General features: G+C 38.7%; 1 protein-coding gene across 2 annotated transcripts in view; it reads right to left on the bottom strand.

Moving 5' to 3' along the window:
• The window catches only part of urb2 (URB2 ribosome biogenesis homolog), a 187,102-nt gene that overhangs the window by 116,200 nt on the left and 42,989 nt on the right, over window positions 1-27,913 (bottom strand). For both annotated transcript variants that reach the window (XM_051924247.1, XM_051924246.1), the window contains exons 3-5: window positions 14,842-15,021; window positions 2,109-5,475; window positions 1-3 (exon numbers count right to left, since the gene is read on the bottom strand). The exon at window positions 1-3 is cut by the window's left edge and continues 158 nt beyond it. In XM_051924247.1, the coding sequence (XP_051780207.1) occupies window positions 1-3; window positions 2,109-5,475; window positions 14,842-15,021 (3,550 nt within the window). The remainder of the gene's footprint in view (window positions 4-2,108; window positions 5,476-14,841; window positions 15,022-27,913) is intronic.

Below are 27,913 nucleotides of genomic sequence, written 5' to 3'. Positions count from 1 at the left end.
GAGCTGTACCAGCATGGTAAAACAAGGCAGAAAAAAAAAGATGTGGAAAGGTTACATTGTTTTTTAACTTTGAAATTTGGTTAGAATTATTGCACCGATACTCTGAAAGATCTAAATGACATAAGGCAAGTCAGGCTAGAAACATAAGCATTATGAATTACATTTTTGGTTTTAAGATAATTTTACTTTATTAATAATACATGTGACAAAGTTATAATGTTTACCACACAGACTTCTTTGGATGATTCAAATTTTATCAAGTTATGTTAACTTAGTATCAGACAGGCTTAATATACAACATAGGTATTAAGATCTTGCATGTTTATTGTTGATGACCATAACAGAGATGGCTTAATCACTGAAATACTTACTTTGAAATTTATTTCCCCACTGTATCTTCAGTTATCAACTAACAAAAATATCTGTATAGATACACATAGTGGTCTAGGAGGGATTCCGCTTGGACATAACTAGATTAACACACTGATGCCATTGTTGTCAAACAGCTGATATGCATGACCCAGATAACCACAAAAACATTATTATTGTAACTGGAATGTAATATATTAACCAAAAGTAAGTGGATCAGTAGTTTTTTGAATGTACAAAATAAACAGCTTCATGAAGACATTTTACTTGTAACATTGCATGTCAACAACCAAAGAACAATCATCTGTTACTTGCAGAAAATGTAACAAACTAAACTGCACGTTTGCATAACAGTATTGTACATATACTTACTGAAGTTACAAAGAAAATAAGCTTGCATTACATCCTATAAGTGCTGTAAAAAGTTACATTTACAGTGTTTGATTTAGATTCAAATATTACAGAAAAAATAAACTTGTATTACATCCTATATATTTGTGCAGTAATATATATAGTATTTGATTTACATTTAAAAAATAATTTTGTTCATTATCCTTATGAAATTATTAGGGATGCACCGATACCGAAACGGGTATCTGGTATCGGCCTCGATACCACATTTTCTAAAGTACTCATACTCGTTAAAAGTCCCCCGATACCGGGGACCGATACCACGGTCTGAGAAATGTCTATGTTTGAGCGGCGTGTAAGGGGTTAATCACAGGCGCCAAGTGGCCGCCCCCAGGCCCCGGCTGCAGCTCAGAGCGGGGAGAAGGCGAGGCGAGAGATGTCAGCCGTGTGGAACTATTTCAAAGTGAATGAAGACGACAAAACAAAGACGGACTGCAAATTGTGCTCAGCGAAATTGTCCAGAGGAGGCTCAAAAGGTAGCGCATTTAACACAAGTAACTTAATTAAGCACCCAAAATCCCAACACGACGACGAGTACAAAGAGTTTACCCACGCTTCTAAACCAACACAACCCACGCTGCAGCAAACTCTTGCAAGACGAGAGAAAATGTCCAGAGACAATCCACGTGCTGTGAAAATAACACAGGCAATTATCGAGTACATTGCATTGAGTGACCAGCCACTCTCGGAGGTAGAAAATGTGGGATTCCTGCGTCTCCTCCATGTTCTGGAGCCCAGATATGATGTCCCAAGCCGCCGCTACATGACTGACACGGAGCTGCCTAAACAACACGACTCCGTGAAAAAACATATCCACAGCCTACTGCAAGCCTCCTCTGCGTTTAGTTTCACCACGGATATTTGGACAAGCAGTGTTAGCCCCGTATCGCTAATTAGCCTAACCTCCCAGTGGATAGACGAGAGTTTCTTGTTTTTTTTTGTTAAGTTATATGACTAAAGCTGTTACCTGTAAATTTAAATCATGTTTTTATTAAGTACTCGGTATCGGCGAGTACTGAAATGCAAGTACTCGTACTCGTTTTCCAAAAAAGTGGTATCGGTGCATCCCTAATTATAATGTATGGTCATGGCTAGTGTAATCAAAGTTACTTACCATTATCTAAGTGTACTACTGAAAATTATTATTCATTTACTATTAATTATTTTACCTTCTAGCTAACTTGAACCTCTAAAAATTTCACTCCTTAAAACAGAATTTTCATAGAAATAAACCTAATATAATTTAGAAAGTTCAGCCAGTTTTATATGTAATGTTAACCCCTTGTTTTAATTAAACTGGAAGTCAAAGTCTTACCAGATTTGCTTACCAGAAAGCAACTCTTTCAAATTCTGTAGATATGAAATAATTACAGCATCCATTTCTTCTTCACTATGTTCTATATTTGCTAAGTAAAATGCTTTCATGAAACTCAATGCTGATCTTATGAATTCTAAAGGCTGTTCTGAAGAACATAGCTCTTTCAAAATGTGTTGATTGTAGCTTTCATACAGACTTGAATATTGAAGAGTAGTCAAGGGTTTGCTGCTTTTTGCTGTAGCTTTGTGGGATAAACAGTTCCGCTCTGCTTCAATAAGTCCTGTCACTGAATCAATCACCAAAACTTGATCTTGTTTGTGGCAGTGCACAATTTTCACAAAAGACTCAATGACTGGTGCATGTACAAGGGCAATCTTTTCATGCAGACAAATGAAAGTTTCAGCTATTGGAGAGTTTTTATTCAAGAGAGAGAAGTGTGAATTTACTACTTGGGAGACAGTTGTCAGTATAATCAAAAGAAACCGTGAAGCAGCCGGCTTCAGATTATCCAGATGTTCACCAGAGGTCAATTTTGATGCTGTTTCACAGTTTAATAGAAATGCAGCAATTTTTTCCATGTTCATTTGAATGCTCGACTTTCGTTCAATAACTATATTTAACATTTCACTTAAAAAGTTCTGAACTTTATGAAAAAAATCAAACACTTGCATATAATCATCACTAGCAAAAAAGCTGCAACTGACCAGTGAAAAAACAGATGTCATCACCATTTCCAAAATATCACTAGCATGCATTATCCGGAAAATGGAATTAATGTTCCTCCCAGCCAGCAAGAAAGTTAAACATGTATAGGCATTGCTTAGTATTTTTATAGTATCAGCAACCATGCCTTTATAGCTGGGCTCAACACTTAGAACAATAAACAGAAGGATGAGAAAACAACGGCTATGATCTGCAGAAGTCATCCCGTCAGGATTTATGGATGCAGTCATCTGTAGTAAGTGCACAAATGTGGCAAGATGTTTATCTGGTAGAGTTAACCTGAAACCAGTACCAAATAATCTCTGTATCTCCTGAGCTGCCATCTCCAGTGTTTTCCAGAGTTCCTCTATTTCGCCTGTCATCCCTGTATCATCTTTAATGTATTTCTGGAACGTGGACCATTTTAGTTCTTTATCAGTTAAACATTGAAGCACTGGGTTTGTCTTTACTCCAAGTAAACTATGAAATCTCTTAATGAGGCAACCGATGAATGCTGAATGTAGTGCTGGCATTTCAATGAGCTGCCCACTTGCAAGAAATTGCTTAGAAATTAAAGGAACTGAAAGATCTAAATCTCCATACTGAGTATCAATTGAAGGATCATTAAACAGTACAGTATTTAACAAAACATCAGCTGTATCAATTAGATCTTCTCTGGAAAGAAATGGAGAAATCAATGACAAGTTGGAGACTACCAATAACCAGTGAGCAGCAGGAAAAGTATTAGCATCCACATTGCTGATCTGCCTACACCATAGTTCATTATTATTCTTCCATAGTTCATTATTATTCTTCAGTTTTAAACTGCTGCCTCCAGATTTGACTACAAAAGTAACTGCTTCCTGTGTTTTCAGCAGGATTTCACTATTATTTCTAGTTTCCACATGTAAAAGATTTTGCTTAATTTTGTGAATAGTTAAAAGTTCTAACAACAGTTGGATCATTGGTCCACAATGTTGTGCAGCTCTGAAGAGGCATAAAGAAGTCTCTGTTGGCATATCAGAAAAAAAATTGCAAGACACGTTGGCAGACTCTTTGGATTTTTCATAGGGGTCAAATAGGGATGCAAACTTTACACAGTGCATCTGGAATACTGTAATAATCTCTGTCCGTGTGTACAATAAAAGCAGCATGGCTTCATAAACTTTCTTAAACCATTTTTTTTTAGACACATTATTTGTTTGTAAAAGTAACATCAAAGGTCTAATACTATCATCAAACATTCTTCTCAGGAGATCATTAGTTCGTTGAACTAGTGGAAGTGGAGTTGTATTGTCAAGGCTTTTCATACTGAACAATACAGAATGCAACATGGAGCTAATCAAGAATAATTTCAAAGCTATGCTCTTGTTTCCTTCCAAATGAGGAATAAGAGAGATCTTACATTTTTGGAGCATTAAGTTACAGATATCTAGGACCTGATTTGTAGGTAGCTCAAAAATACATTCACAAAGTTTCTTTAAAAAAAAATCTGAGAAGAGAAGCTGCTTTGGTTCATTAGGTAAAGGTAGGCAGATTAATAAAATGACCACTTCAAAAATGTTTGTCAACTGCCGCAGTTTGGCATATGTCTGGAACAGAGTGCAAAGCAGATCATCTTGGGCATTTTTCACTTGACCATCTATACAATCAACACTGATCCATCCTGAATATAAAAGTTCATTTAGACTAGGCTCGACAATTAAATGATTGAGTAAAACAAATGTTTTTAGACACCTGTACCACGCTGGACAATCGGGTTGTGGATGTTTGAGCAGTTGCTGTGCTATCTCTGTATAAAAGTGGAATTGTGTTTCTTTATGCTGCAGCCTGTCCACAGCTACATTGTAAATATCACAGGTCAATGCTGAATTTAATAGGCTCTCTAGGGCTAGAAGAGCTTGACTCCACTCTACACCACTAAGCGTCTTTGTACTACCATGTGAGAGCCCCATGCTTAGAATGAATCTAGCAAGAATATGAAATAATAAAATATGGTTTTCTTCATTTACACAGAAGGACTCCAAGGACATTTTGTAAAGCAGTGGAACAGAACTAGTTCTCACAGAAAAATGAAGTGACTGATCAGAAAATTGGTCATCTGTGATTTTTTGTAGTATTACACTTAAAGGATTTAGCAAATTCTTTGAAGTAGTGCTATTCTTTTCTTTAGGAGCTTCGGTTTGTATTAGCTGAAACTCTTTTTTGAATGATGGGAGATGCTCAAAAGAAAAAATTCCATACTGTAACAATGCAAAAATTTCACTACAAATCTTTTTGCTGAGATGGTGCTGTAATGTTGTGTCATCGTCTGTTGTCCATTTTCTTGATGTCAAAAGATACCTCAATAGTAAACAAGGTTGCAATAACTGAGAAGTGACCAGTCCAAAAGTGCGATTTGGATTTGTCTGCTGCTTCAGCAAAATCTGGAACTTGTTGAAGATGAGTAAAAGGACTTCAAACAAATTAACGTTTAAAGCCACATGTTGATGTTTCAAATCAGAACATGCCAAAATAGTAAGTTTACTTAGAAGATCTACCATTAGTTGAATCTTTGCAGTATACACAATAGATAGCACAGGAGAGGAGAGTATATTCTTGCAGCAGCTCAAAACATTGGATATGTACAAAGGAGCTGAAGAGGATGCACAAACAGACAGACTTTCATTTATTGCCTAGGAGAAAAAGAGAAAACAAGAAAAATGAATATTAAAACATAATTCTCATTGGAATAGCAAAGTAAAAACAAACAATTGTGGTTAATTTAAAATGTATATCAACACACAGAGATTTAACTTTGAAGGATAAATTTGCAATACAGTAACAATAAATCAGACATATTTTTAAAAGAGAATTATTGCACAATTACATTGTTACAAAACAAAAATCACCCTGAGCCAAAAGTAACCCATACGCACTTTCAAAATGTGGTCATTAACAGTAGAATTCCTGAAGCCTATGAAAAAACTCATAATCCTGGCCCACATTAAATCCCTTCGCACCTCTCCATCAGCGTCTTTTGTTTTATAAATGTGTCGATCAGCACGAGCAGCAAGCAGCCTGGTATCCAGTCCGCTCGACTGCCGGCAAAAAGTTCTCCAAGATCAAGTCATCTTTATCTGCATGTGAGTTCCTGTGAGTTGCATAGGGTAAATAATATATCGTTATTTGGAACACATACATTTTATGTTTGTTCAGAGTCTACAACAATCGGATGACAGGAAATGCGAGAAACGCAAGAAATGTTGAACAAACACTTAAAATAGTACTATAACATGAAAAGTTTCTAATGATAAAAGTTTGACATGGAGTGTATAATGCATGAAGACTGAAGTCCAAATATCAAATAAACACTTTCATAAAAGTTATACGTATAACAAAACAAGTGTGCTTTTATTCAATAATATAACCGAAGAAAAAGAAATCGGATTAGGGTTCTACACGGAAACAACCTCTTGAGTGGCACTGCGGTAAGAACTGCTGACTCATAATCAAGACAGCCCTCCAGAATTATTTTGAGTAGAAGCTGCTCTTATTGTTACTATTGTACAACAAAAACATACATTTGAGTCTTTAACAGCTGGTGTAAATTTATGGTGCTTGTAAACGTTAGCTTTTTTTTTTTTTTTTAATTCAGTTTTATTCTCTCAGTCACTTTCATGCTCGCCTCGATCTGACACTGCTGTTTTCAAATAAAGACGTGCTATAACAGAAGTGAACTCAGATGAGGATTCTACATCGGAGAAAGAGAACAGAAGCCCTCCCCGCAATAAATGTCCACTCACATATAAGAACAAGTCAGCTGCATCAGGCGTAAAGGTGAAAGATGGTACCATTTGGATGTAGCCACAGGGCAAGCGTCATCCTGCCAGTCAGTCTGCGCCACACGTGTTATTCAAGAAAAAGCACGGCTTACAGAGCTTGCCAATGTATTGTGCAAAGTACTGTTTGTGATTATGTTTTGTGACTTTTATATGTTACATATACAAAAGCCAGATCGAATGTTATTTACCTTCATTAATTTACTTATTTTCCTACAGCGTAAAGTCACAAATACAATGCAGAGCTTCCTCTGTTTGATCGATACAGGCATGCTCACAAAGTACATGTGTACATTACTTTATGCATTAGCTGCATGCAACTGTTGTTATAGTTCTACCTTTGTCCAGAAATGGTTTCATAAGCTTTATGACCTAAGTCTCGGAAAGTCTTTCTGCCGTGGGGTGACTGGGATCTTTTCCTGAATAAGATCAAACACTGTTGTGTAGGGTGTGACAGGAGCTTCCACCTGCAGCTGAAGTCACTTCAGGAGATATGGACCAAAAATCATCTCAATATTTTTTTAGCTGAATGCCGATATACAATATATATCACAATATTTTTTCTTACCATAAAGTAATAACAAAAACACAGCTCTGAGTCAAAGCCACATGTCTCAAATGTCACACAGGCACTTTTATTAACATACAGCTTTAGATGTACATAAAAAATGGCTCAAAAATAAACTATCAGCATATATTAAGTAATAATGTTCCTTGAATAAAACAATGTTCTTTTCCTGCATAACAAAAGACTCACGGCTGTGCAATTAAGAAAATGTAAACAGAAAAGATACAGAGCAAAAATAACAAAATGCCGACTTGCTCTTTAAAAAGTGGGTTTCCATTGAAGTAGAGAGTTCCTTCTTTACCAAAGTGCTTCCTCCGGTGTGTAGTCCTGTACAAACATCTACGACTTTGTGCAAATAACAAAACATGTAACAACTGACAAAACAAAACAAGTGACAACTTTCTTACAGAGGGAAATGGCCCGGGTGATGTGGGCTTCATCCATACCTTGTCTTGTATCACACAAAATGAAAACTTTTAAAATCACTTTCATTTTTATATAAAGAGGCAGATCACTCAAAGGCAAATTAACATCCATGTGTGTTTAGTAGGGATGTATAAGATTTAACTACGTGTGTAAACTGTGTTGTGTAATGTGTAACCTAAAAATGGTTTTACTTAGCAGAGTTCTTTACATATCATTATGCACAAAACTCCAGTGCGATTCTGATCACAATTTTGAATCAATTGAGAATGATGCATTTGATAAAGGATTTAATGCTATGATACTTCACTTTTTACACTTATTTTGTCTGCACTACAGCATCAAATGTCTAACTGTATAGTTACAGTGGTACCTCTGGTCATGACCGTAATTCACTCCAAAACTCTGGACACAGCCCGAACATAATTTCCCCATCAAATTGTATGTAAATACAATTAATCTGTTCCAGATCGTACGAACTATATGTAAATATATATATTTTTTAAGCACAAAAAATAGTTAATTATACCATAGAATGCACAGTGTAATAGTAAACTAAATGAAAAAACATTGAACAACAGAAAAAACTAACATTGTAAGAGTTCGCGCTAGACCCTTACGAACCACTCGCTGTAAACACTTTATGAGTTTTAAGCACAGGGAAAAAAAATTAAATGCCACTTCTCTTGCAAAACTTTTCAAACCATCCTCTACTGGCTTTAAATTCTTCACCTTCGCCACTCGAAGAAGGATTTTTTTTTTTTTTTTTTTCAGCAAATCGCCATGAATCTTCCTGGCTTTCTCGCACATAATCGCCTCGCTTACGCTATCCCCTGCAAGTTGCTTCTTGTTCAACAACACTAGCAACAGTTTTTCCACCTCTTCCAGCACTTGAGGCCTCTGCTTGGTAAACACTGTAACTCCTTTTGCAACATCATCTGCTTTGTTAGGCCCTGTATACGCAAACAAAAGAAAATGGGAAACAGAGAATGGGAAATCATTGGCGCGTACGAACGTGCGTGGGGAAACTGGCCGCCAGTGTTTTTTGTTTGCCACCAGAGCGTGTGGTCGTGAACAGATGCAAAATTTTGGCAAACTTTTTGATCGTAACCCGATTTGTACGTGTTCGGAAAACATTCATGACCAGAGGTTCTACTGTATGTCTATTGTTAGTTTGAAATGTGTTTATTTCTACCAATATTTACTGTTACTGAACTATTCAGTGATGTGCGGTGAGGTTCATGGCTGGTGAGGCATGGACTCCTTCAGAGTCAGATTTACAAATATATAAACCCAAAAGAGTAGCTTATTCACTATTCAGTTGGAAGCATGCACATTGACTACTGGTTATGTTTCATATCTCATCAGCATTCTTTATACAGACATAGGCAAGGTACATATTTGGCTAAGAAAGAACGTTGCATTTACAGTGGTGAGAGAGAGAGCTCTCTAAATGTGCCATTGCAATTCCACAATTCATACTCATTCAATACAAATGAAAGTATAAAGTGGTGTACAAAAAAAATGGATTTCAGTTTTGGACCGTAATTGAAATATTTAGCTGTTTTTAAAAGCTTTTAATTCTGATGCATTCATCAATTTTAATACAGACAAAAGGATAACAAGAAAAAAAAATTTAAGGTCAAAATTTAGTTTTTAAATATTGGATTATTTTTTTTCTCTTAGTCTGATCCAGTTTTTTATAAAACTGAAAACTGTATATGGTCTTACAAGTCCAGGCACCTATCCTTCTCTATGAAAATCTCTTGTTACTTTCTTGTAAAAATCCTCCTTATTTTCCTTTAGTTTTAAAACTCTAAATTTTACATTTTGGCAGTCAGTCGGAACAAAAAATAAAAATAAACGGACTGCTGCTGTGCATTTGACTTTCTGATATCGCTAACTTACTGGCACCTCTGCGTAAAGAACAGCAGCAACGAGCACTGGTTGGGCTCACATGCTCCCCCCCCTTCAGTGCGACACGGTACAGTCTGCTTCACCTTCTGCCTTCTCGCTGCGGTTTTATGTCCGATCAGTAAGACTAAATATGCCACACACATTCATTAAAGATATTAGCCAGACTGTGAAAAGTCAAGGTATATAATAAATGTGTCTGTAAACAGTATATTGGCGAGATACAGAGAGACAGCAACTGGCACGCGCCAATTGCATGCATCAGTTCAGCGTATGAGGGAGAGCGCAGTCTGAGTTGAGGCTTGCTGCTGCTGCACCTCGCTTTTCTCCCCTGTATTTGAACAGGAAATGCGCCAATTCAGACTATAAAAAATTATTGGAATCATACAGAAAACATTTTTAGCACATTCCAGTGGACACATTTATTTTATGTTATCATTATTATTTTTTTTTTTTTTACTTTTCATGATGACAGGCGAGGCTCTGCCTCGCTTGCCTCCCCCGACAGCAAGTCCCTGGAACTAATACATATTCTAGCATACTTATTGTATACAGCAGATAAATAAAAATACATTATTATTTATCCCAATATAGAAGCAACAATATAAATAAAATTAAATTCATTCCTATATTTCTGTAAATTACAGTAATCCCTCCTCCATCGCGGGGGTTGCGTTCCAGAGCCACCCGCGAAATAAGAAAATCCGCAAAGTAGAAACCATATGTTTATATGGTTATTTTTATATTGTCATGCTGTGTCACAGATTTGCGCAGAAACACAGGAGGTTGTAGAGAGACAGGAATGTTATTCAAACACTGCAAACAAACATTTGTCTCTTTTTCAAAAGTTTAAACTGTGCTCCATGACAAGACAGAGATGACAGTTCTGTCTCACAATTAAAAGAATGCAAACATATCTTCCTCTTCAAAGGAAACAGAGAGTAAAGCAAACAAATCAATAGGGCTGTTTGGCTTTTAAGTATGCGAAGCACCGCCGGTACAAAGCTGTTGAAGGCGGCAGCTCACACCCCCTCCGTCAGGAGCAGGGAGAGAGAGAGAGAAAGACAGAGAAAAACAAAGTCAAAAATCAATACGTGCCCTTTGAGCTTTTAAGTATGCGAAGCACCGTGCAGCATGTCGCTTCACGAATCAGCTGCACACAGAAGGTAGCAACGTGAAGATAATCTTTCAGCATTTTTAGATGAGCGTCCGTATCGTCTAGGTGTGCGAACAGCCCCCCTGCTCACACCCCCTACGTCAGGATCAGAGAAAGTCAGCGCAAGAGAGAGAGAGAGAGAGAGAGAGTAAGTTGGGTAGCTTCTCAGCCATCTGCCAATAGCGTCCCTTGTATGAAATCAACTGGGCAAACCAACTGAGGAAGCATGTACCAGAAATTAAAAGACCCATTGTCCTCAGAAATCCGCGAACCAGCAAAAAATCCGCGATATATATTTAAATATGCTTACATATAAAATCCGCGATAGAGTGAAGCCGCGAAAGGCGAAGCGAGATATAGAGAGGGATCACTGTATATACATCTCATTGATGAAAACTGTAGAATCTTATGGATAAAAAGTTACAAATTAACAGTTTTTTTATTTTACTTGGATGAATCAATTACTCTGCTTGTACAGTTTTATGAATAGACTATTTCACAAAGAAAAGTAATTCACTATGACTGAGCAACGATATTACAGTAAAAATTTGAAGAGGATAACACATTTTAGAATAGTCCTGTAAATACAGAATAATTACAAAATGTAAAATGTACATTGAAAAATCAAATAAAAATCTGCACATGTACTTATTTACATTGGAGAACACACTATAAAAACAAAAAAATTATGCTGGGAAGTAGGCTTGGGTGGTAATATGGTATCCCGCGGGATCTAAAAATAGCAACGGTATCAGTTTCAATACCGTTATACCGTCATAAAAACAATGCACTTATATGGGAGACAAGGATTAAATATTAAAAATAATTTATTTAATGCCTAAAAATGCATAAGCGTGGTTGTCATCACGTGACAGCGTGGAGGAGAAAGAGAGAGGTGGGGAAAGATGGCGAGTCGCGCACCAAGTGACCTGGTCTCGAAAAAGAACACAACTTCTGCAGTTTGGCAGTATTTTGGGTTTCGACTGAACGAGAAGGGAGAGGCGGTAAATACGGACGAGGCAATTTGCAAATTGTGCAACAAAAAGGTGACCGCGAGAGATGGAAATACCTCAAACCTAAGGTCGCATATACGAAACAACCATCCACTCACTGCTGCGAGGATGGACCCGAGTTCACTCAGTGCAACAGTTTCAACGCCTCTCGATGCAGGACCAACAACATCTTGGTCCACCGCCAGTACGCAGCCGATGATAATGGGGGCCGTCGGGAAAGCAACAAAGTACAAAAGGGACAGTGTCTGTTGGAAGACCTGTACTGATGCAGTGACAAAATACTTGGCGAAGGAAATGGTCTCTTTCCACACAGTGGAAAAAAAGTCCTTTACGGACATGGTAAAGGTCCTAGATGCCCAGTACGAGCTGCCTGGACGGAAATATTTCTCACAAACAGCCGTCCCACATTTATATAGTAAAGTTAGAGACAATGTTCAAGTGCTGCTGTCAGCGGCAGACAGTTATTCCTTAACAACTGACATGTGGTCGTCAGTTAACATGACACCATATATGTCTCTGACTGTCCATACTATTACACCTGACTGGAAACTTGAATCCAAATGCCTCCAAACTACGTATTTTCCTGAGAGTCATACAGCGGACAATCTTGCTGCTGCGCTCAGAGCTGCACTTCAGGAATGGCAACTTGACGAGAAAAAACTTTCAGCCATAACCACTGACAACACTGCCAACATTCATGCCGCAATCAGGTCCCTGCAGCATGGAATGAAAGGCTGGCCCCACCCCAAACAGAACTTTGCTCCTACCACACTCTCACTCACACACACAGTCATACTCAAAGCCAGTACTTTAAGGAATATAAAATAGAACACCATGACAGACTAACACATAGAAAACCGACTTTTTACTTTTACACTATAGATTTAAACATCCTATTTAAAGAAAGTTCTTAAATCGTATAAATGTTTTTATTATTAGTTAATCTCCAAAAAGAGAACTTGTAGGAGCAAAGCCCTTGTCAAAAGGCATATTTTAAAATGATGTATTAGATACACCTTTGTTACATACTGCTTTTAAATAATAAGCTTCACAACATGAGCAGACGTTTATAAGGAAATTACTGATGAAATAAAAAAGTTACTTTGTTCGTTTATGTCTCTAGTGTGAATTCAAACTGCAATATATATATGACTAGCAAAATACCCGCTCTTCGCAGCGGAGAAGTAGTGTGTTAAAGAGGTTATGTAAACATATATATACATAAACATATATACATATATATACATATCTACATATATACATATATATACATATACACATCCGCATATATATACATATATCAACATATATATACATATACATATACACACACACATACATATATATATATATATATATATATATATATATATACACACACATACAGACACATATATATACATATACATATTTACATATCTACATATATATATACACATATATACATATCTACATACATACACATATATCTATGTATATATATCTCTATCTATCTATCTATCTATATATCTATATATCTATATATATATATATATATCTATATATATATATATATATATCTATATATCTATATATATATATATATATATATATATATATATATATATATATATATATATATATATATATATATATATCTATCTATCTATCTATATATATACATCCCCGTGCTTTGCAGCGGCGAAGTACTGCTTTTAAATTTTTATTAAGAAGAAAACTTTTTTAAATTGAGTGAAAATATACCAATAAAAATTTGTTAAGGATATGTTTTTTTGTGAAGCTGACTTCACACAGCCTCTCCACTGTTTTATAAACGAACGTCATATAAGGTCTTCCTTTTTCGTTGCTTTGCCAACGGAAGCAGCCTTTTTATTTAATCCTGCTCTTACGATTGTTCTGTTTGTATATCACATTGTCAGTTCAGCACTCCGGTTGTAATATGACGAAGCCGTGCAAGCTTACTGTTGAGAATGCAACGTATAGTTGTACAGGAGAAAAGCAATCTTGCCTCAAATCAATGGCAACCTTTTGTAGGTCTATGAACTTAATTTAAACTTTAGCTTTACATGGTTCTTTGTTTCCGAAGTACCTGCACACATGAATATGTATGTATGCGTCAGTCGCTTCATATGTTCACGTGAGCCGCTCTCTTGTGTGATGTTGCGATGTCCACGGCTTTATTTAATGTTAGCTAAGAACCGGCACTGAAACGTTTCTTGCTACAGCAATTTTAACTCCGTTACAAAGTGATCCAAAGTCTCGTTTATACCTCGTGTCTTCTCATTAAACTTGTAAGTCGCGAATATGGTATTGCAAACGGCAGCGGGAGCATTTCTATAAACTTAATTTAAACTTACGGTTTACACCGTGCTTTGTTTCCGCAGTAGCTGCACTTATGAATATGCTTGTATGCGTCACTCGCTCGCTTCTTATTGTTTCGCTGCCTTCTCAATTGTGTAATGAATGTTTTGTTCAGCGCTCTTTGGGGCTCTTCCTTGTTTTGTACGTACTGCGTTCACAGTCAGTTCACGTGATTACGTGGGTGGCGTGATGACGCGATACGCAACTCCGCCTCCCACGGCCATGGAGGTGCACTCTATTACAGTATATGGACAAAAAAGAGGTCCCAGTTATGATCATTACGCATAGAATTTCGAAATGAAACCTGCCTAACTTTTGTAAGTAAGCTGTAAGGAATCAGCCTGCCAAATTTCAGCCTTCCACCTACACGGGAAGTTGGAGAATTAGTGATGAGTGAGTCAGTCAGTCAGTGAGTGAGTCAGTGAGGGCTTTGCCTTTTATTAGTATAGATTGGTGAAAGTCTTAGGCCATCCAAGAAATAATTTTTAAAGTTAGGTATCTGGGTACTAAGTGCTTATATACTTGTTAAAACATTACATAACACTTGAGTACATTTAAACACACAATGATGCAATACAAAGTAACAAAAATATATTACATTTTTTCAAAATTTTAGTAATATTTTGGTTCTCTAGCCTGTCCTTGAGGTACCCTAAACATTCCTTGTATTTGTTAATATCAAATTCCATCAACAACTCACCTGATTCAAAATGATTTAATATACACATTTGTCAACTTAACACTAAACTTAACACTAAACATAAATTTTTCTAGTTCTACTGTACCTGCGCTAATGTAAAACGAAGAGTAACCGTTTTTCCTTTTTTGAAGAGGAGATTTTGCAGCTTACTGCTATAAAGCATATCTTCCAAGTATGTCCACAGTCCTTCAATTACGTCCTGTTCCAAGTCTAGCTTCCGGCTGTAATATCCAGATAAAGAGTAGCTCACCCAGTCCAAAAGTACCTAGAAAAGTAAAAAGAATTTAAAAGTCTAAGTACAGCAATATTTAAGTATTTTGTAAAAAATGTTTTACACAGTATGCCAAGTTTTGTTTTTGGGACTTAAATATGTTTCAATGGATTTACATGAAGTATTAGTGTAACAATTTAATGGAAATAAGATCACTACTATAATGTAATAAAAATAGGTGTTAAATACACTACAGAGACAACAAATAGTCAGTGGGGATCAGAACTGGTGTGGTGCTGAGACATCACCCGCTTCACAGCAGCACTTGGGTCCCAATTTGAGGCAACCCATCCAGGTAGATGCATGGAATGTCTTGTCTCTCCGGTATGATGATCATCTTCCTCTGCTGTTGGAGGAGCTGCGTAAACTATGCATCTCTGTGGCGGCACTCTCTGAGGTGCGCGGACTTGGGACTGGCCAGATCTCTGTAGGTGGATACCTTTTATTGGTTTGGTCGCTCTGATGGCGGTCATACTCAGGGAGTAGCTGTTGCCGTAGCAGTTTGGCTTCTTCTGATTATATATTCTATACATTATATATTCCGATGCTGTGGCAATCAGCAGCTACCCTCTAAAACATACGTTACTCTGATTTTTGTCTCCAACATGTCAAACTTTACCCCGTAACAATCTGTAGATGGTAATGTCAGTCGAAGAAATAGGTATCTCTAGCTAACAGGAGGCAAGGTACGCTCCAAAACGTGCGATGACAGAAGTCGCAAATTATAGAAAAAAACCTGATCTAAATCCGTTAAGAAGTTCTCTCGTGGAAAGCGATCAAACAGATGTTGAATTTGGAATTTGATAGGTCCACAATAACAGTAACTATTAAAACTGCAAGGATAATTTCATGATTCATTGCAGATCACAACCTATCAGATCTATATAATATAAAGTTGACTCACTCACCAACAAAAACACGATTTTCCGTTTAGTTAAAAAGCAGAAATTTTGGCAGGATGGTGTATCTATGGCAGCAGGTATATATATATATATATATATATATATATATATATATATATATATAAAATCCCTATGTGTGTCCAGGTGTCCGTGTGTGGGTGTCTTCTGGTGAAGTGCGCATGCGCGGGGCACGGTGCGATGCGTGATATTACTGTCAGAGAAAGTTAGAGACGTTTTACGGAAATACAAACCAGTATTACTGCGAGAGGAAATTAAAGGTACACAATACAGTGACGCATATTACAGCCACATACAAGCCAGTATTACTGTCAGAGGAGATTAAAGGCATATTACCGGCGCGCACGCCTGTATTACTGCCAGAGAAAATTAAAGGTATATTACAGACGTACAAGACGGTATCCTTCAATAAGGGCGCGCACAAAAAGGCGAGCCTCAAAAGGGTGACCTCAATTGGGCGCAGCGAATAAAGGCGCGCGTAAATAAAGATCTGCACCTTTGTTGCTCTTCACATATTCCAGAGCCATTTGAACTAAATTATCTGTGAACGTTTTTATTCGCCGCCCTCAATTGAGGTCGCCCTTTTGAAACTCGCCTTTTTGTGCGCGCCCTTATTGAATAGAGCCGTACAATACAGTATTACTGTCACAGAAAATTAAAGACACACAATACACGGCGGCAGCCCGCGAAGAACAGTCAGCTCAGCAAGTAAACATCAACAAAAGAAAGGCTGAAAGAAAGAAAAATACGACCAACAAAAAGAATGAGGTCAAAGTCCCTTGCTATTTAATATAGACTGTTCCTACTAATGTTTATGCACTACTGTTGTAGCGCCCATTATTGTAACGGGCTAAATGACTAGTACTCTAATAAAGGTCATTTCAATATGTTAATATTTAGTGCTAACTCAACAGAAAAACTAAATACCTGAACACCTCAAAAATGTTTTTTTTTTTTTAAATACTTAAAATTACGATAACTTAGATACTGCTCTTGAATGTTCTGTGAGTGTGCTTTATGCAAATGAAGGATGCAGCAGAAGTGATTGACAGGCCACACGGATAGCAAAGTAATCAACAGGGTGGACGAATGACTAAAGGGGGCGGGGTTCCTGGACTGGAAAAAAGACACGTCATAAAATGGAAAGTTCAGAAACTCACAAAAGAAGTAAAGCCCAATGTTTAGCAAGCACTGCTTTTTGTTGTTGACTACCGGCACTCATATACAGTATGTACAATATGTATCTGTTCTTCTCTGTCCAGCTCCAGGTTGTGATACTAAAACCCAACCCCCACACATTATGCAACTTTTACAAATAGTGGTCAAACAACTATACACGCTGCACCCACACTACTTGGAAGCTAAGTCCAAGTGTCCATGGTTCTCTGTTTAAAGAAAAATTTCCTAATATTTGTGCGAAATTTACCCTTAAGTTTCCAACTGTGTTCCCGTTTTCTTGTTGAACTCATTTTAAAATAAGTGTCCATCCAATGTACTAATTCCGTTCATAATTTAAAACACTTCAAATCATGTCTCCTCTTAATCTTCTTTTGCTTAAACTGGAAAGGCTCAGCTCTTTTAAGCTTTCTTCATAATTCATTCCCTGTAGTCCTGGAATCAACCTATTTATTCTTCTCTGGACTTTTTCCAGTGCTGCTATGTCCTTTTTGTAGCCTGGAGACCAAAACTGTACACACTACTTGAGATGAGGCCTCGCCAGTGCATTATAAAGCTTTAGCATAAACCCCCTGGACTTGCACTCTACACATTGTGCTACATGACTTAACATTCTCTCAGCCTTGTCTATAGGGTGCTCACACCTATAGTTAATACCAGTTTCAAATAAAAACTAACAGCGTCAGATCTGGGGTGGAGGTATGGGGGGTTATATCGTGATCATGACCGAGAGAATAAAAATGGAAAAAAAAACAAAAAAAAAAAACACACGCTAACTTTTAGGGAGTACTATAACATTTACAACGGCTGTTACAGACACAAATCAAATGTATGTTTTTATTGTACAATATTAACAAGTTGAGCAGCTTACTACTCAAAACAGTAAATTTGTGAGGCAGCCAGAATTGAACCAGTGGCCTTTTGATTACAAGTCAGCAGTTCTTACTGCTGCACCATAAAAGCTGCCGTATTATTAGTTTTTTTCATAGGCTTTGGTAATTCTAGTGTTAATGGCTTCTGAACACTGTTTGGAAGTTGGTAAGAGTCCACTACAACATCTAAATCCTTCTCATAAGGTGTACTTTCGGCTTTCAGACCTCCCATTATATATTCAACCCTGACATTTTTACTTCCTACATGTAATACTTTAAATTTACTGACATCAAATTTCATCTGCCACAAATCTGAGCAAGCCTGTATGCAGTCAAAGTCCCTCTGTAATGATTCAATGGATTCCAGAGTATTTGCCAATTCACCTATCTCGGTATCATCTGCAAAATAAACCACCTTGTTACATATAGTCCTATTCAAATAATTTATATATATTAAAAATAGCTGTGGCCATAGCACTTAACATCAGTCAATTCTAATAAGGTTCCGCGCACCACAACCCTCTGCTTCCTGTGTCTGAGCCAATATTGCACCCATCTACAAACATCTCCCTGAACTCCCACTCCTTTTAGTTTGATGCCCAACCTTATCAATTGCTTTATGAAAGTCAAAGTAAGTAATATCATATTACTCCACTTTGATCATACCCTTTTGTTGTTTCCCTGTTCTAAAACCATGCTGACTGCTCAGTAGAACTCTTGCCATGTGTTTCTCAATCTTTCCTTAATAATTCCTTCCATTAATTTTCCTGTGAAGCTTACCATCCTATAGTTGCTAGTAAGGTTAAATTAAGGAAAAATGTCTCTTTGACCCCGACATTATAATGTAATGCACTGTAGTTGTCTGGCGATCCAATTTAGTCAAAAAAGAGGTGAAATGCGTAAATTACCCTTTGCAGCGTAAGGGGTTTGAGAACTTACGCAAGCTATGTTTTTGAAGTTTTTACTTTTTTAGAAATATAGTTTTGACAAAATATTCACAACACATTGAAGAAATATGTGTATGCATCTTGAATTAAATACTTTTGCAAGACACTGTATAAATATTGTAATATAGTTTGATACAAAAGGTGTCTACTATTTTGAGAGAAGAGGGCGAAGTAGATTTGAACAGGATACAAAAAGAAGGGGAATGCTGAGATGACCAACTGCATAAGAAGATAAGTTGAACAGAGTCTGCAGTTTGAGAAACACATGCTTTACAGGTCCTCAGTTGGCTTTTTCCGATAATACAATCTTAACTATCTCAAGACACTAACAGAAACATTTGTATGAAATTTTCAGTTTCTTGGCAATCTGTCACATGGAATAACCTTCATTCTGTAATAAAACAACAAACTGACAAGTTTATTGAGAAAGCGGTTGTAAATGTTGGATGACAGGAAATGCGAGGCAAGAAATGTTGAGCATATAACTAAAACAGAAATTTTGTTCATGTTCTAATCATTGTCAAAATGCTGATGTGAAGCATATAATGTGTGAAGGCTGAAGTCCAAATATCAAATAAACACTTTCACATAAGATACAGATATAACAAAACAAGTGCGCTTTTGTTCTAGAATTTAACCAAAGTGAAAGAAAATGGGATAGGTCTATGACACACACACACACACATATACATATGTATATGTCTGTTTGGCTGGTGCAGAGGTATGAACTGCTATCTCCAAGTCGAGATTATGGGTTTGATCACAGGGCCTTCACGCATTAACTGTTTTAAGTAGTGAGCGGCTATCCATATTACTAAACGAGAATGGTAAACCGGATATGGACGCAGGGACATGCCCGTGGATGCAAAAAACATAGTGCGCAGGCGCCACACAAAGCCTCCCTCCAACCAACGGAAATCGCACGAGATATGGTGCGCCCACTAACAGAAATGAGGCAACGCGCCCATAGCACACACACAAAAAAAAAGGAGTTAGACGCAGGCGCCACACAAAGCCCATACAGACGCAGGCTCCACACAAAGCTCATAGCACACAAAAAAGAGGATTCAGACCCACGCCCCAGAGTGTAAGAAATGAGGCAACGCGCCTAAGAAATTAGCACACAAAAAAAACGAGTCAGACGCGGGTGCCACACGAAGCCCATAGCACACAAAAAAGAGGATTCAGACCCACGCCCCACAGTGAAACGGGACAGGCTACGGAGTCCACACACTAACATAAATAGGAAATGAGACACAAAGCACCCCTCCACTAACAGAAATAAGAAATGAGGCAACGCGCCCATAGTACACAACACAGAGGAGTCACACGCATACGCCACACAAAGCCTATAGCACACAAAAAAGAGGAGTCAGACACACGCCCGAAAGTGAAACGGGACAGACTACGGACTCCACACAGGGTCACCCATCGAGACCGAGATTACGGCTCAAAAACGAAACAGCGACCGCAACCAAACACTCGACATCATACAGAAAACCCACAAATACGGACAAAACAACATATTTGAATCACATTATCCCCGCCTAACAGTGAAACGGGACATACTACGGAGTCCACAAAGGTTCACAAATCAAGCCCTAGATTGTACGGACAAAAAGTAGTCACCCCCCTGCACCACAGTAAAACGTGACAGACTACGGAGTCCACAAAGGGTCACACATCAAGCCCGAGATATTATGAAAAGCGAATTGTGTTACGGAAAACGGCAGATACTACGATAGGAGCATTCACCTACAACGCGCATCTGAAATCAACGTTCACACTACACAGCAGAATCCATGCACTTCTAAAAAACCGGACGCGGACACCCGCCGTCATACATAAACAACAAGAAAACGGACCAAAATATATATTAGAATCACATTACAGTGATACGATATTAACAGGACACCCACAGATAACACAGACGCAACACCTGATGGGTAATAATAAGAAGAAACGAACGCTCCATATTAAACATACGTCATCTGAACACGTAGAAACTTTACATCATAGGTGAATCTCATTACAGTGATGCACTATTAACCGTACAACCACAGAAAACGCTCCATATTAACAGTGAGTGTGATCATCCTTATTACTTATCCATATTATTTATATTTATTTATCCATATTTAAAAAACATCCGGCGCCGCCGTGAGTGGCAGCCTTTTCAGCAGCTCCGTGTATGACTGTATATGTATGTGTACTTTTCTACTTTTATTTTTCTATTTTTATTTATTGATCACTCCTATTACTTTATTTTATGTGGATTCGTTCCCTGGACACACTTACTTTTACAACGTGGGCATGGATTTTTACACGCCGAGACTCGCATATTCAAGTACTCAACTTCGAGCGCTGAGAACAAATGCCAGTGCCAGTGTGGTTCCATATTTACCTGACGAGGTAAGAAGGCGGTATCGTGGCAGCAGAGCCGGCACTAAGCTAAAAATGAAGCGGCTTGCGAGAAAGTGGCGTTTCAAGCCTTCGGTGCCTTCTGTGATTCTGGGGAATGTAAACTCAATCTCAAATAAGATCGACGAACTGGCTGCGCTGGTGAAAAATGTCAGGACCTACAGAGAATGCAGTTTGTTGTGTTTTTGCGAAACGTGGCTAAATAACACCATCCCAGATGCCAACGTGGAGCTACCCGGGTTTAGCACAGTTAGAGCGGACAGAGATGCAAGTACCTGTGGGAAGCACAAAGGAGGAGGACGCGCTCTCTATGTTAATACACGGTGGTGTAACTCTAGACACATTAACGTCAAAATCTCCACTTGCTGCAGGGATATCGAACTGTTGGCCGTAAGTTTACGTCCCTACTACTTGCCCAGAGAGTTTGGACATGTCATTGTTGTCATCGTGTATATCCCTCCTCGGGTGGACGAGGAGTCAGCGAGTGACATCATCCATTCTGCTGTTGTTAAGTTACAAACGCAGCACCCTGAGGCGCTTGTGCTAATCGCTGGAGACTTTAACCATGTGACGCTGGACAAAACATTACCTGCATTCTCCCAGTATGCAGACTGTAACACCCGGGGAAATAAGACTATTGATTTACTGTATGCAAACGTTAAAGACGCATACAGCGCCACCCCGCTGCCTTCGCTTGGGAAAGCAGATCATAACCTGGTTCTGCTTCAGCCTCACTATAAACCAAAAGTGAGAGTCCTACCTGTAACCACACGATCATTCAGGAAGTGGACCCCGGAGGCTGAGAATACTCTGAGAGAACTTTTTGGAACTACAGACTGGGATATCCTGCAGGGATCTCATAATGAGAACATTGAGGAAGTTGTTGACTGCACTACTGACTACATCAACTTCTGTATGGACATTGTAGTTCCAGTAAGAACTGTACGCTGCTATGCTAACAACAAGCCATGGATTACAAGTGACATCAAGGGCCTTTTGAACCAGAAGAAAAGGGCTTTTAAAAACGGTGATCAACATGAGCTCAAGCGCGTGCAAAAGGAACTCCGAGTCCAGCTCAGGGCGGCGAAGGAGCAGTACAGGAGAAAGCTGGAGCAGAAGTTGCAGAATAACAGCATGAAGGAAGTGTGGGATGGGATGAAGATCATCACTGGCTGCAGCTCGAAGCGGGGTACCACCATTGAGAGAGACGTGAAGAGAGCAAACCAAATGAACAACTTCTTTAACAGGTTTGACCACCCTAACCCACTCTCACTCTCACCTCGGAGTATTGCACCCTCCATACATCCTTCTGCTGATACCAGCATAGGAAAGACATCCCCACCCATAATTACAACAGCGCAAGTGAGCAGAGAGCTGAGGAGACTTCGTGCCAGCAAAGCAGCGGGTCCAGATGGAGTATCGCCACGACTGCTGAAGGTCTGTGCATCGGAGCTGGGGGGCCCTCTACAGCGCATCTTCAACCTGAGCCTGGAACAGGGGAAAGTCCCGAGGCTTTGGAAAACATCTTGTATCACCCCAATCCCAAAGGTATCACGTCCTAGTGAGCTGAATGACTTTCGGCCTGTTGCTCTGACATCACATGTGATGAAGACCATGGAGAGGCTGCTGCTTCACCACCTTAGGCCACAGGTTCAACACGCCCTTGACCCTCTGCAGTTTGCATATCAGGAGAAGGTGGGAGCAGAGGATGCCATCATCTATATGCTACACCGATCCCTCTCTCACTTGGACAGAGGTAGTGGTGCTGTAAGAATTATGTTTCTAGACTTCTCTAGCGCCTTCAACACAATCCAACTTCTGCTCCTTAGGGACAAGCTGACAGAGATGGGATTAGATTCATACCTAGTGGCATGGATCATGGACTATCTTAAAGACAGACCTCAGTATGTGCGTCTTGGGAACTGCACGTCTGACATTGTGGTCAGCAACACAGGAGCGCCACAGGGGACTGTACTTTCTCCGGTCCTGTTCAGCCTATATACATCGGACTTCCAATACAACTCGGAGTCCTGCCATGTGCAAAAGTTCGCTGATGACACTGCTATCGTGGGCTGCATCAGGAATGGGCTGGAGGAGGAGTATAGGGACCTAATCAATGACTTTGTTAAATGGTGCGACTCAAACCACCTACACCTGAACACCAGCAAAACCAAAGAGCTGGTGGTGGATTTTATGAGGCCCAGACCCCTCATAGACCCAGTGATCATCAAAGGTTACTGTGTGCAGATGGTGCAGACCTATAAATATCTGGGAGTGCAGCTGGATGATAAATTAGACTGGACTGCCAATACTGATGCGCTGTGCAAGAAAGGACAGAGCCGGTTATACTACCTTAGAAGGCTGGCGTCCTTCAACATCTGCAATAAGATGCTGCAGATGTTCTATCAGACAGTTGTGGCGAGTGCCCTCTTCTACGCAGTGGTGTGCTGGGGAGGCAGCATTAAGAGGAAAGATGCCTCACGTCTGGACAAACTGGTGAGGAAGGCAAGCTCTATTGTTGGCATGGAGCTGGACAGTTTAACATCTGTGGCAGAGCGAAGGGCGCTCAGCAGGCTCCTATCAATTATGGAGAATCCACTGCATCCACTTAATAGTATCATCTCCAGACAGAAGAGCAGCTTCAGCGACAGACTGCTGTCACTGTCCTGCTCCACTGACAGATTGAGGAGATCGTTTCTCCCCCAAACTATGCGACTCTTATTCCACCCAGAGGGGTAAACGTTAACATTCAACATTATACATAGTTATTGTCTGTTTTTCTGTTTTTCACCTGCATTGTTATCATTCTTTAATTTAATATTATTTATTGTATCAGTATGCTGCTGCTGAAGAATGTGAATTTCCCATTGGGATTAATAAAGTATCTATCTATCTATCTATATTACTAACGACAAAGAACAGAGCAGTCATGAATTCACGATCACGGCTGCAAAACGATACGGCTCGAGTAACGGAACCACACAGATGAGCCCGCATGAAAAAAAACAATAAACGTAGGCGCCTACAACGCGCTTCTGAAACCGCAGAAGAAAAACTGTCTCGGCTCCAAAAACAAAAAGCTCAACTAACACAGGTACAGAAACGAGCCCAAATGGACAGATACAATGAACGTAGACGCATGCAGCGCATGTCTCAAACTGCGGAAGCGAAGCAGGCTCGAACTATACTGCATAGGTGAATCACATTACAGTGATGCATTATTAACAGTACGATAAACATCACAATATCGCAAAAAAATGAAAATTATTACTCGAAAAAGGGAAAATATGTTCACCGCGGACCAGGTGTCATTAAAACAAAAGCAGAATAAAGCGAGATCAGAAATGAAAGACAGAGTAGAAAGAACAGGTTAAACGAGGGGGCCAAACACATGGACAGCAGGTTAAAGATAATGAAGACCGGAATTCAAAAGCTTCAAAAACAAAAGCTCGACTGACCGAGATACAAACTGAAACGGGAAACACTACGGGGTCTGCAGTAGTCCACAATGCACCGCATAATAGTACAGACGGAGCTCCGTATTCACAGTTGGGGGCCCCAGAGTGACACGGGCGAACGCTCAGTATTAAACGTGCATCATCCTCCCATGTGGCTGCCTGGCGGGCACGGGTTCAAAACGCCGGGGGTAGGCGAGCGAAGCGAGCAGGGGGCGGAGCCCCCTTGTTATTATTATTATAGAATAAAAACATATATTTGATTTCTTTGAGTCTGTAACAGCCGGTGTATATGTGTGTGTATATAATTGCTACCCCAGCAATTACTGGGTACAAGGCAGGAACAATCCCTAAGAAGTGCACTAGTCACATTTGGTGACAAACACCATGTATAGCAGTGCATCATTCACTTTTGCCACTAGCACAGTGATGCCTATGAATGCGAAAATATAATCTAGTTTTAGAGAAAGGTGTTGTCTTTGCAACAAGTTTTGTTTATTTTTAACACGTTCTCTCAGGAGATTTTCCAGCCATAAAAGGTTTATCCATCATGACCACAGGCGTCCTGTCTGTCATACTAGGTTAACAAGTACACCATCACTCTTTGCTTTTCAAATCAATGCCCCTATTCTGAGCAAAGCCTTCATGAGGCATTGGATTGGTTTAAAAATTCCAAACTGAGTGAACTGCTCAATTTTTCACACACAACTTTTACGCATAAATCACTAATGATTGTTTCCATGTACATGTTTGCCTCATACTACAGAATATTGAGATATATTTTTAGTGTCATTAGCCATTTTAACTCTAATCTGATGAATTAATATGATGAACTATTATTTTGGATCATTGTAAAACCAGCTATCCTTATGGAAGAAGTTTGGAAGAAGAAAAAAATTGTCTCAACATATCATTAAATTTCACTAAATAATGCAGTTCAGCAGCTGCCTAGACATCAGCAACAGGCAGTCAGTGGTTTACACAATGACAGTGGACCGTAAGTCAGTTTGTTCTATCTTATAACTCCCTTTTATTTCCCAGTTATAACAACTGCTCCATCATATCCTAGGCCATTCAGGTTACAAATTCTAAAGCGTATTAATAATAATCTCAGTTGTGTCATCAATCATATTACAGGATGTTACAAAACTGCCCCAATCTCTTTATTTAGTTGACCAATATAAAAATGAAAACAATCAGCTGCTTTAAAACCAAGATATCTTCAGTTTCATCACACAAATTATTTTCAGAAAGTGCATTTTTCAAAATTTTACATCTACTTTCTGATGCTAAAATATCATCCAATTCTTGCATTATCTTTCCCGAGATCTAATGTGTATTTTTACCAACGTTAAGATGTTTTAACACTAGAATTACCAAAGCCTATGAAAAACTTTAATTCCGGCCCACCTTAAATCCTTCCCACCTCTTCGTCAGCATTTTTTGTCTTGTAAATGTGTCGATCAACACAAGCAGCCTGCTATCACACCCCCCACCATCACAGAAAGGACAAAACGTTCTCCCACCTCAAGCCTTGATTATCAGGGAGTGAGACACCTTGAGCTGTATTGAGTAAATAATATATCGTTATTTGGAACACATGCATTTCATGTGTGTTTCATGTCTAGAACAATTTAAGCAAACACATTGTTAAAACAGAAATGTTTTTCATGTTTTAGTAATAATTGACAAAATGTAGACATGAAGTGTATAATGTGTGAAGCCTAGAATCCAAATATCAAATAGACATTTTCACAAAAGGTACTATAACAAAACAAGTGTGCTTTTATTCAAGAATATAACTGCAGAAAAAGAACTTGCGTTAGGCTGCGTTGACATGCATTTAATACGATCGCTTTGGTGGCGCAGCGGTAAGAACTGGTATCTAAAAGTTCACGGGTTCGATCTCGGACACCTCCATTTTGAGAAGTGAGCTGCTCTTATTCTTACTATTATAGAATAAAAACATACATTTGATTTGAGTCTGTAACAGCTGGTGTAAATTTATGGTACTGTAAAGGTTAGCGTTATTTTATTTTTGTTATTTTAATTTATATTTATTCTCCCAGTCACTTTCACACTTCCCCCCGATCTGACACTGCTGCTTTCACATAAAGACGTGCTATAACAGAGGTGAACTCAGATGAGGGTTCTACATCGGAGAAAGAATGCGCATCGCACTTTTGCTTTCGCTGTACCTTGTTTATAAGAGAGAAATGTTATACACCTATTTACCTTGCTTTATTTACTTATTTCCTACAGTGAAAAGTCATAAGTAGACTGCAGTAATTTTCAGAAATTATTTTTAACATCTTTGCAAGGGAAATGAGCAGTACATTCTTCCACTTTCAATAGGAACATTTTGAGGTTCTGTTCTCTCCTTGTTCCACTCTTAAGGACTACTTTGAATTATTTTCTGAGCAGACTTTTCTACACACTTTGTGTAATTTGTGGCCCTTCTTCCTCTCCCCTTTCCTAACTGCTATAGGCATGCTTACCTATAATAATCCCCCCCCCCCCCCCAAGTTTACAATAAAAGGGACTGGTAAACTGCTGCTTATGTGACAATTAGGTAAATACTATAATTTTCTTCCGTACTGGAACTTACAACATGTCATTAATACTGTAGACACATTCCCCTAAACCATTTTATAGGTGTCCTGTTCCACAAGCACATTCCCTAAACTCTGTTATGACACTCTTTTCCCCCTTAGTAGTATTATGCACCTAACACTGACAGAAAAATAATAATCTTTCACATGGCCTCACAGAAAAAATCTCCTCACATGAAAAAGCTGCCACATAATTATGAATTAGTGATAGCTTACAATGTATTCAAAATGGTTGCTGTCATGGCAACATCTTTAGGTAAACATAATTTAAAAATAATTGCATTGTAGAAAATTGTTGTACACACTAACATGTCAATTTATTTTAGCTTTTACATAACATGATTATCATAACATCAAAATGAACATGTGCGCTTGTTCAATTTAAATATTGCAATCACCAATGGCTCATATGCATGCTTCCTCCTGTGTCTCAAGCTCATGGCTACTATGAAATCTGTAAACCTCCAGATGATATTATTTTTG

Source organism: Erpetoichthys calabaricus, chromosome 3 (genome assembly GCF_900747795.2).
Source record: "Erpetoichthys calabaricus chromosome 3, fErpCal1.3, whole genome shotgun sequence".
Classification (NCBI taxonomy): Eukaryota; Metazoa; Chordata; class Cladistia; order Polypteriformes; family Polypteridae; genus Erpetoichthys; species Erpetoichthys calabaricus.
Note: the sequence above shows the minus strand (reverse complement) of the source record. Positions and strands in the feature narration are given on the sequence as shown.